General features: G+C 40.7%; 1 protein-coding gene across 1 annotated transcript in view; it reads right to left on the reverse strand.

Moving 5' to 3' along the window:
- Nucleotides 1–7,376: 7,376 nt before the first annotated feature.
- The window catches only part of CDRT1 (CMT1A duplicated region transcript 1), an 85,456-nt gene continuing 80,819 nt past the window's right edge, over nt 7,377–12,013 (reverse strand). The window contains exon 13 of the mRNA XM_027840564.1: nt 7,377–8,206. Coding sequence (XP_027696365.1) covers nt 7,377–8,206 — 830 coding nt within the window. The remainder of the gene's footprint in view (nt 8,207–12,013) is intronic.

The raw sequence follows: 12,013 nt of genomic DNA on the forward strand, positions 1-12,013 counted from the left end.
CAGCGCGCCGTAGGGGAGTGCGCGAGAAGTGTGCGCAGTGTTAGAGAGCTGGTGGGTGTAAGCGGCAGAGGGAGAAGGAACGGGGCAGGGCAAAGCTCTGGAGGAAGGCTTGGGAGAAGCGGCACTTGGGAAGGGGTGGCTGGTGAGCCGGGCTGGGGGAATTGGGCACTGAGTGCTGGGCCTGGAGTCAGGAAGATTCATCATTTTGAATCCAAATCTGGTCTTAGACACATACTAGCTGTGTGACCCTGGGCGAGTCCCTTAACCAGGTTTGCCTCAGTTCCTTATCTGTAAAATGAGCTGCAGAGGGAAATAGCAAAACACTCCAGCGTCTCTGCCAGGAAACTCTACGTGAAAAGTCAGACACGACTGAAAAATAACAATCACCCCCTTAGTGGAGGAATTAGAGGACCCCAGAATAGGGCTGGTTTTAGAATTAGAATTTATGGGACAAGAATTTAATGGACTGTGCTGTAAGAAGTAATGTGAATACGGAGAAGCGTGGAAAAAGCTTACGTGAATTGATGCAGAGTGAAGTAAGCAAAAACTAGAAAACAGTATACGTAATGACTACAACAATGTAAATGTAAAGAACACACATACCAAATCGAAAGTGAATGTAGCAAAATTATAAAGAGGCCCACATATCTTGAAAAGAAGAGATGAGAAGACACCCCCAACCTGGCTTTCCAGAAGGGGGAGGGGAAGGGATATTGAGGAAAACTAAGGTGATGTAAAAAACAAAAGACATAAATAAAAATTCATTTTAAAAAATATGAAAAACCACAAGGAAAAAAGCATCAATTTTGAAGCTAATTAAAAATACTAAAAGTGAGTTGGTACTTAAACTGGATAAGTTACTTCTTTATTAAGTAGGTATTTTTTGAGGATGCCTAAGTGGCGTGTGTGTGTGTGTGTGTGTGTGTGTGTGTGTGTGTGTGTGTGTACATACATGAATGCATGCTATATGGTACCCAGGGCAGCTAGGTGGCACAGTAGATAGAGTGCCAACCCTGGCATCAGGAAGACCTGAGTACAAATCCACCCTCAGACACTAACAGTGTGATCCTGGACAAGTCACTTAACCCTGTTTGCCTCAGTTTCCTCACAGTAGAGTGAGCTGGAGAAGGCAAACCACACTAGTAACTTTGCCAAGAAAACCCCAGAAAGGAGTCATAAAGAGTGGGACATGATTGAAAATGACCAAAGCAGGTGCTATAAATGAATGAAAAAAATTTCAGAGTTTACTATTACACTGCTAGTTAATTTATGGAGTTATTAGTTGAATAAGGATATGGGATCACAAGGTGTTTTCTCTGGGTCAAGTGGAGGTGGGCTTGCCCAGTTTTTTGAGTCCTTCCTGGGAAAGACCATGATGCCAACAGGGATTAATGTTTCAGTCACATTTGTAAGGCACAAAAAGTACAAAGAGAAATGATGGGGGGGTGTGGCGGGGAGGCAGGATATAAAGCCAGATAGTGGGGGTTAGGGGTAGAGGGATACAGGCAACATGGGGAAGAGAATGGGGAGGGGGAGCACACAGCTTGGTACCCATGGATTGGAGTTGGGAGCAGTGGAATAGAATGAACCCTTAGAAAATGGAAGAGTACTCAGGGTAGGAGTTCGGGTCTCATTTTTTAGGGTTTTGTTAGAAGACAGACTAATTGTTATCTGTGCCAACTTGAGGTTAGTTACTTAACATAACTGCATCATCTCAAAGTTAGGGGGTTTTGCTGGTGTCCTGCAGATTTATGGAACACATCTAAGGCTTACAGACCTTAGATGGGCAATTAGCAGAACTTTTCCCTTATGGTAAGACCGAGCTAGCATACCTGATTTAGGACATAGTCTCAGAATGTGGTTTTTGGTTATTTTATGAGAGTTTACAAGTATCTGTTATGCTCCTTTGATCTACAGGACAGTCTGTAAGTGACTTCAAGGTTCCCCTTTGCAGTCTTACACGTAGAAAATGGGACACATTCCCTGATCTCAAAGAGCTTAAATTCTAATATAGGAATATATTCTAATAATAGAATATAAGAATATTATATTTTAATAGAATATAAGAATATAAGTCAGATAGAAAGGCTGTATGGTCCTTAGTGTACAGAGGCAAAGCATATGGTAATGAATGTTCTTGATGTGATATCCAGTGATAAAAATCTATTATCTGATGTTGAACTATTTGTCAGTGGCAAGAACTTTTGTTTTTTTGTATTTAAAGTGGCTATGGCTGCTGAAGAGACGGGCTGCAGCACCGACGAAAGCAGTTGCCATTTTTTATCTCCACAAGGGTTGCTGAGGAGGCTAGTCTGGAAGCAAGGTGAGTTTGGAGATTAAGAGCTATCTGGGGAGAGGAAGAGAGGGAGGGGGAGAAAGAAAGAAAGGAAAGGAAAAGAAGGAAGCAAATAAACAGCTATTCCTAGGCTTCTTAGTCTTCCCTCAATTGAGGGAATTTAGGTTGGTGACAGTTGGTCAGTGTTGGTGAGGATGGTAAGCCCCTTTTCCACCGAAGATGCCCCCCTCCCCGCTTAGTGCTGGTCGTGGAGGCTGAGGAGTGTTCCTGTTCCCATGACTCGTGGCTTTAACCTGTCACTAAAAGTTGGTCAGTAATTTGTGTTAGTAGTCACAAGGATGGTGAGCTTCTTCACAGGGGTTACTTCTTTTGATTAGGGCTGTGGTGTCCAGGAATGGAATGGAATAAACATTTATGTAGCACCTATGTAGCAGGCACTGTGCTAAGCACTTTTTTTTTTTAAGGCAATTGGGATTAAGTGACTTGGCCAGGGTCATACAGCTAGTAAGTGTCAAGTGTTTGGTCTGAGGTCGGATTTGAACTCAGGTCCTCCTGACTTCAGGGCTGGTACTATATCCACTGCGCCACTTAGCTGCCCCTGTGCTAAGCACTTTTAACAAGTATCTCATTTGATCCTCACAACAATCCTCAGAAGGAGTTTCTATTATCCCTATCCCTGTTTCACAGTTGAAGAAACTGGGACAAACACAGGTTAAATGACTTGCTCAGAATCGCAAAGCTAGTAAGTGTCTGAGGCCAAATTTGAACTCAGGTTTTCCTGACTTAAAGTCTGGTGCTCTATTCATTGTAACACCTAGCTGCCATCACTGCCTCTAAGTGGATTCTATCTGGCGTAGCATTGCATTGTTAGTGTCAAGTGCTGGCCTATACAGGGTTTGAGAGGTTTAGGTGGCGGTAGTAGTTTAACGAGCCTGATACATGGTACCTCCTCTCTCTCCCTTTTTTTGAAAATTTATTTAGTATTTTATTTTTTCTCAGTTATGTGTAAAAATGATTTTTAACATTCATTTTTTAAAACTTTAAATTCCAAATTCTCTCTCTTCTTCTCTATCCCTCCTCATTGAGAAGGCAAGCAATTCAATATAGGTTATACATGTGTAGTCATGTGAAACATTTCCACATTGGTCATGTTGTGAAAGAAAACATAGACCAAAACAAAAAAACCTTAAGAAAAATAAAGTTAAAAAGTATGCTTCGATCTGTATTAGACACTATCAGTTCCCTCTCTCAGAATGGATAGATAGCATTTCTCATCATAAGTCCCTCAGAATTGTTTTGGATCATTGCACTCCTGGGAATAGGCAAGTCATTCACAGCTGATGATCTTACGATATTGCTGTTACTTTGTACAAAGTACATTTCACTTTGCATCAGCTCGTGTAAGTCTTTCCAGGTTTTTCTGAGAGCATTCTGTTTATCATTTTTCATAGCAAAATAGTATGCCATTATAATCACAATGTCACAGTTTGTTCAGCCATTCCCCAACTGATGGTTTTCCCCTAAATTTCCACTTCTATGCCACCAGAAAAGAGCTGCTATAAATATTTTTGTACATATAGATCCTTTTCCTTTTTGTTTTTGTTTTTTTCTTTTTTGGGATGAAGACCTAGTAGTGGTATTGCTAGGTCAAAGGGTATGCACAGTTTTATAGCCATTTAGACATAGTTCCAAATTGTACTACAAAATAATTGAATCAGTTCACAGCTCTACCAACAGTGCATTAATGTCTCATTTTTCCCACATCCCCTCCAATATTTCTCGATTTCCTTTTCTGTTGTTATTAGTCAATCTAATAAATATAAGGTAGTACTCAGAATTGTTTTGATTTGTATTTCTCCAGTCAATAGTGAGTTAGAGCATTTTTTTCATATGGCTATAGGAACAAGTAACTGCTCACACTTCATCTGAAAACTGTTTGTGTCTTTTGATCACTTATTGATTGGGGAATTCTCTTATTTTTATAAATTTGGCTCATTTCTCTATATATTTGAGAAATTAGGCCTTTATCAGAGAAACTTTCTTCAAAATTTTTTTTCCACAGTTATAATTACTAACTGTAAAACTTTCCCTCCGTCCTATTTCCCCCATTTATTCCATTCTCTCTCTCTCCTTTCACCCTATCCCTCCTCAAAAATGTTTTGCTTCTGACTACTTGACTACCCCTTTCCCAATCTGCTCTCCCTTCTATCCCCCTCCCTTTCTCTTATTCCCTTCCACTCCTACTTTCCTGTAGGGTAAGATAGATTTCTATACCCAATTGAGTGTGTTATGTTATTCCCTCATTGAACCAGTTCTGATGAGAGTAAGGTTCATTCACTCCCCCTCACCTCTCCCCTCTTCCTCTCCACAGTAAAAGCTTTTTCTTGCCTCTTTCATGTGAGATAATTTACCCCATTTTACCTCTCTCTTTCCCTTTCTCCCAGTACATTCCACTTTCACTCATTAACTTTATTTTTTTAGATATCATCCCTTCATATTCAACTTATACCTGTGCCCTCTGTCTATATATACTCCTTCTGACTGTCCTAATAATGAGAAAGTTCTTATGAGTTACAAATATCATCTTCCCATGTAGGAGTGTAAGCAGTTTAAACTTATTAAGTCCCTTATGATTTCCCTTTCCTGTTTACCTTTTTATGCTTCTCTTGAGTCTTGTATTTGAAAGTTAGATTTTCTATTTAGCTCTGGTCTTTTCATCAAGAATGCTTGAAAGTTCTCTATTTCATTGAATGTCCATTTTTTCCCCTGAAGGCTTATACTCAGTTTTGCTGGGTAGTTGATTCTTGGTTGTAAGGAATATCATATTCCAAGCCCTCTAATCCTTTAATGTAGAAGCTGCTAAATCTTGTGTTATCCTGATTGTGTTTCCACAATACTTGAATTGTTTTTTTCTGGCTACTTGTTATATTTTCTCCTTGACCTAGGAACTCTGGAGTTTGGCTATAATATTCCTGTCAGTTTTTATTTTAGGATCTCTTTCAGGAGGTGGTCAGTGGATTCTTTCAATTTCTATTTTACCCTCTGGTTCTAGAATATCAGGGCAGTTTTCCTTGATAATTTCTCATTCTAATGTAGTTAAAATTTACCTTCAGCAACCTTCTTGTTGTTACCTCTCTTCTTTTGGTGTTCCCTTCTTGTAGGCTCCCTTCTTGTCCCATATATTTACCAACGCAGGGGGAGGGGGCCAGGGGACCCTGTTGTCTCAAGGCCACATGTGGTCCTCAAGTGTGGCCCTTTGACTGAATCTAAACTTCACCTAGCTATCCTAGCCTAGTGTATAGCGCCCCATTAATCAGGGCACTGTGCTTCAGGCCTTCCTTTCAAACATCTGGTAAAAACAGCACTAACTGAGCTAAGGTTTTAATGTCTGATAATGTTACCCCTCAGAAATAGTAAATAACAGAGGTGTTCATATGCAGCTGGGCATTCATTCTGGCTATAGGGATGGACATAAGCATTGGCATCTTGCTAAGGATATGTGTTGTATTTTGCTCTGACAAGAGAGGCAGCAACTTTGTAGAAGATTGGCCATTGAGTGGCTTGAAGGACAAATTTTCAGAATTGGTCATATAGAAAAAGAGATGCAAAAGCTCACTGAAGAAAATAAGTCATTAAAAATTAGAATGGAGCAAATGGAAACTAATGACTTTATGAGAAATCAAGAAACAGTAAACAAAATCAAAAGAATGAAAATATAGAAGACAATGTGAAATATGTCATTGGAAGAAGAATTGACCTGGAAAATAGATCCAGGAGAGGTAATTTAAAAATTATTGGACTACTTGAAAGCCTTGATCAAAAAAAGAGCCTCGACATCATCTTTCAATTTACTTCTTTAATAGGTCATAAGAGGATTGAAGAAAAAGATTCCATTTCTTTGTTAGACTCTTATTGGCTCCCTTTCACTAGGGCTTTAACCCTATTTACCGTATCCCAAGTAGCAACAGTCTCCAGTGAGCATATGGCAATGGTACTCTAGATGAACCTGAGTCCCTGGCTTCTACCTTCTATCACTGTGTTTCTTCCTGAGCACAGGTCTGCAACTAGCAATTTTGAAAAATAAACATTTTCTAGCCTTGGTGGGTATTTTTAGAGTTTAAGAGTTCCTAGCCCCTAAGTTTGCTGACAGTCTATTGTGAGGTAATTCCTGTAACAGTATATTCCTGCAGAATGCTGCAGCTGAAAGGACTAAGAAAGCCCAGGACATTTTCTGGCTGACCGTGATCTTAACCTTAGGAGTTGCTCAGGCAGCATAGGTCTGAGGTGAAAGTAAAATGTCTTCCTACAAAGTACCCTTATCTTTTTGGAGAAAATAGTGTTGATGATGGGTTGTTGTTTTATACTTTAACTAATCACTAATGCAGTCTTCTGAGTTTAAGCATTTCTTTTGTGTTGGAGAAAATAAACCCTTTACCTGATATGTAACCATTTTGCACATTGAATACTTTTTCTGAAAAGTGACACTTTTTATCCCTTTGGGGAAAACCTTAGTTATGAACCATAACTTAACTTAAGAGTCCTAGAGCCCTGGAATGGACACTTCTCATACCGAGGAAAGAGGCTAACTCTTCTCTTTGAGTTCCAGGCTTTTTCCCCATATTTATACCTGGTTCATACACATCTAGATCAAGAGCCCCTTGGGAGAAGAAGTCCCTGGGGCCAAAGGTAACATCTAATTTTTGCATGTTAAGAAGTGATAATAATAAAAGGAATTTCAGGAACCAAATCCAAATGATCACTGTATTTGGAGTGAGAAGACTTGGGTTTGAATCCCAGATTTCCCATGTGTGACATTGGTAATCCCTATTCATACATCTAGGCCTCAGTTTTTTCATCTGTAAAAAGGCAGGGTTGGACCAGATGATCTTAGTTCTTAATTTAAGATGCTGTGATCCCTTAGAGAAATGGGTGGGTGAGGGGGTGGTAGATGGCTAGAATTTCCCCACTTCAAAAGACTAATTACCATGTAAAAGGCCCAAACAACAAAAGCTCAAATAATGATAGCAATTTAATTTTATGTTTATTTTAAAGATAAGATGCTTTTTTTTGTGGCCAACATTCAGATAAATGTATTATGTCCAAATTCAGGGGCTGCTATTTTCCCTTTCTTCATGAAGTCATCTATAGACAGACCTTTGATCTTCCTGAGCCAGGCTACTTTGCTTGCTTTATCAGGATTGGCTGTTCTAATGGGTTTCACATTCTTATACTCCACCATTTTGGCTTCATTGTATTCCTTCTTTTGTTTCATTGTCAGGAGCACGAACCCAGTATTGACCCGATAGGGATTGGCCGTCACAGCGTATGTGGGTGGCTTCACCTGGAGATAGGAGGACTCTGCTGTGCTTCGAATTATCATACGATTAGGTTTGATGATATTGGTGCTAGTCAGGTTGCCTGTCTTTGTGTGTGCTCTTTCTTCTCCATCCTTCAAGGTTTCACAGGACTTAGGACAGACAGTCATGGGCTGTGGGATGTGAGAACATACCTTAGAGCTGTGTAAGGACTTCTTTAAGTTGGGCTGCAATTTTTGGATTTCAAATGGGGTGCTACTTCTTTTAAAACTTGGACCAATACTAGCAGATTTCAACTTCTTGATTTGAGCAGCCTGTTCAGCCCTTCCTGGTAGGAGTGACATATCTTTTAAGTCCAGAAAGTTATTTGAAGTTTCCTGCTGTAGGACTGCAGGTCCCCAAGCATCACGGACATTGGCTTTTGGGATACGGAGACGGTCAGTATTACTTGCTGTGTGAGTCTGCTGCAGGGAGCTTACAGTCAGAAGGAGCTGGTCAGGTGAGAGAGGCAATTGTAAGCCCTGTTTCTTTATTCGCTGGAGAGCTGCTTCTGAAGTTTCAACAGTTACAGGTCGATGGATTTGAAAGATATCACCTGTTTTCCCAAAAGGTGAAATGAAGAAAAAAGAACTTCATGATTACACGAAAAAGTCATATATTTGAAAGTCATTTGTGTTTGTGTACAGTCGTGAGATTACATAACAATAGCAGATCAGGGTAAGGGGTATTCAAAATGCTCGCTGTCTTGGGGTGGGGGGAGGGGAGAGAGGAGAAGAAAATTTGGAACTAAGATTTTGTGGAATTCAATGTTGAAAACTAAAGATAAGTAAGTTAATTTTAAAAAAAAGAAAAAGAATATAGATACATATTTACCAGAAAGAAAGAAAAAAAAAAAGGAAGAGCAGGAGAACCAGAGAACACTGTAACTTGACCAAGAGGGGTATGAAATGCTAATTAAACCTAGTAGGGTCTCTGTTTTACCATTTGAATGGATCTAAAGCTAGAGGAAGGAGTGGGGAGATACTGAATGAAACCAGAACTTGGTAAGCAAATGGAAGCTTCAGTTTTGACACCTGAAATGATGCTCGAGCACAGGCTGGCTCATTTTAGAGTAATGTGAACTGAGTCCACTTTAGTCTAGCTAGTTAAAGGAACTGATTTTGATTACCAAGAAGAACCAGTATTATCCACAAAAAAGTATATACCCAGGCAAACATATCCTTGTCTCCTCCATCCTCAAAAAAATCTCTATTAATCCTTCCATCCCCTAACAATCATCCTATAACTCTTCTGCCCTTTGTGGCCAGACTCCTTGAAAGGGCCATCTACAATAGGTGCTTCCATTTTTCTGTCCGCTCATTCACTTCTTGAACTTGAACTTGAACTCTTACTTGGGTTCCAACCTCACCATTAACTGAAACTGTTCTAGTTATTAATTAAATTTTAGAAGCATACCTTTTTAATTTATTTTTCTTGTTTGTATGTGTGTTTTCTTTTGCAACATGGCAAATATGGACATTTGTTTTGCATGATTTCATATGTATAAATGATAGCAAATTGTTTGCCTTCCTAAGGAGTGGGGGAAGGAGAAAGGGAGAGAATTTGCAACCCAAAATTTTTTAAAATATTAAAAAAATTTAAAATGTAATTGGGAAATATTTTTACAAATTAAAAATAGTTTTTTTTTTTTGTCCAGGCAATTGGGGTTAAGTGACTTGCCTAGGGTCACACGGGTAGTGTCAAGTGTCTGGTCTGAGACCAGATTTGAACTCAAGTCCTCCTGATTCCAGGGCTGGTGCTCTATCCACTGCAGCACCTTGCTGCCCCCAAAATAGATTTTTTCAAAAAATTTATGGATTTGAATTGTAGAGGGGGTCACCTCCTTACCCACCCTGAGTTCCCTCCACCAATTAAATCCTAAGTATGACAAAAAACATACACAAGGCATCGTGTTAGGTGCTAAGACTATAATGATAAGAATGGAAAACAGTCCCTTTCCTCAAAGGATTTACATTCTTTTGACAGATAGGGCATGTACACAGAGCTCTTAGAATTGCAAGGGATCATTTATAATCCAACCTTCTATCAAATCAGAAATGCCTTCTTCAGCACTTCTAAATCATCACTCCAGCTTAGATTCTTATAATCCAGCCACTGCTCAGGTTCTTAAAATCTAGCCACTGCTGGGATTCTTATAATCTAGCCACTGCTCAGATTCTTATAATCTAGCCAATAACCCACAGATGCTCAGATTCCTTAAGAGTCTAGCTAATATGGCAAATCTTCAATAAACCTTGTTTTTGGCTGAAAGAAGGCTTGGGTCAAATTCTTTCGGGCAGGACCCACGTGTTGTGATTTTGGGGTCCCAGGACCCCACCCCCTAAACTGCATCATTTTGGTGGTCCCTACAGGGAAACTGCCTAACCCCAAGTTCTTCTCCAGCCAAGACTGGAAGGTATATAAGCTTCCCCCCTCCCCTCCTTTCTTGCTCTGCAGTTGGGGTCGCTCTCCAAGCACCAAGGCTTGGAGGTGCTTTTCTGGCAGACAGTTACAAGGCTGTCTCACACCTGGCCTGGTGCTCTCAGGCTCTCAGTCCACTGGGTCAGTTCAAGGCCATGGACCTGGGTACACCTTCCACAGCATAGAGGACAAGGACGGAGGGACGCCTGATCTGGAAGTATATGCTCAATTCTGTTAACTCCCTCGGTGCTAGGGAATTGCGGAAAACTGCAATTGCTTTTTGGTTCCCTGAGGCTTACTGCCTTCCCTCTGCACCTCTGAATCCTCCTTCATGGGTGTTACAGAGAAAGTTAGAACAGCTAAAAATATCTTGGCATATTCTGGAGGTTTTGTGATTGATCATTAAGGAGTTTTGAAACATCTGTACAACCTGGTCACTCCCTTCCCTTGAGTCAAGAGGGTATCTGTTAACCCCTCTTATAGAAGAAGAGAGTTTCACCCTTTACCCTTCTCCTTTGATTTTGCTCTCCCCCACCTGGGAAAGGAAGGAGGGGGGAGGGGCAGCAGCTACGGGGGGGGGGGGGGGGGGGGCAAGGGCTTTGGGCCCTAGGGCAACCTTTACCTGGAAGCATCACCCAGGTTCAGCACATCCTGCTCAAGGTAAAGAAGCTGGCCTCCGAACTCGGGTAAGCATGCTCTTCTTAAAGTTTTAGTTTTAACTGTTAATGATGAGATGTTGATTCTCTGTGTAAAGTAACTTGGAAACGCGTTGGTAATGGGTTTGTTTCAAGTTTCAAATTGATGAACTTTTTGTATCAGTTATGTCAAGCAACTTTTCATAATTTGGTTACCACTAAAATAGTTTGGCTATTGTTGGTTATTGTTTTAATGTATAAACTAGCTGAAAAGCTTGTTTGGGTTATGGCTTACTGAGAATTTGCAAGTGTATAGAAATCTCTAATGATTGGCTTTTCACATCAGGACAAATTTAAATTTGAGATATAAATCCTGGAAAAGTTTTTCCTAAGCTGTGATTAGTAAAACTTGCTGTTTGAGGTAAAAGCTCATAGGATTTTGTTTTGAGTTGTCTGATGGGTCATAATCCATTGATAATCAATAATCTACCATCTGAGAGAAATGCCACAAGTTACTCAGAGAAGGTGATACTGGTGGGAAGTCAGCATTGGGAAAAGCTGAAAGGACAATTTTAGCCTCAGTCTAAGATGGGATCCTCCTGGCTCAGTTTCCCCATTATGTTCCTTTGAAAGAGAATGTTACCCACCTGGCTATTCTTGAGTCTGGCTATGAGGTGGATTTGGTACTGCATGGTTGGAAAACTGAATTATCTGAATCCAAACAGAGCTGAGGATGTTTTATCCTCTCAAAGTTGGGCCCTAAATCTAGTCCCTGCTTTATATCTGGGCCCTGCAGTTTTTACTGTCAGATTTGTGTCTTGCAGACTATGGGCCATTCACCTACAGTTGGTAGCAAACAGCGGGTACCAGCTAATGTCCCCCCATTGTTCCCTGGATGCAGCCTGTGCTCAGTTCCAGTCAACCTCCTTTTTGGGAACCCTTCCAGGCAGGGACAGCTCTATGCCCCTTGCCAGCAGGAAGCAGTTTCAGAAGTCGAGACCATCGCCCCTTACCCCAAAAGAATTTGGGTCCCATTTGTTTGAGGAGGGAATGATGAGAATGGGAGCTAAATCCCCAAAAGGAAAAACCCTGGACTTTCCCACATGGCCAAGTCTCTGGCATTCACCTGAAGCTATAATCTCATCAACTGGCTTTTCATTGTGGCTACACCCAATCTCCCAATTCTATTACCCTTAACCTAGCCTAGCCCTCCCTGTGGGCCCCCAGCCATTTCCCACACTTAATCCTAGTTAGGTTCCATTGTCCAGGTTCCAGGAGTTCTATTCACCCCAGCTTACTGGCCATTC

This window comes from Vombatus ursinus, unplaced genomic scaffold (assembly GCF_900497805.2).
Source record: "Vombatus ursinus unplaced genomic scaffold, bare-nosed wombat genome assembly UNPS02004704.1, whole genome shotgun sequence".
NCBI lineage: Eukaryota > Metazoa > Chordata > Mammalia > Diprotodontia > Vombatidae > Vombatus > Vombatus ursinus.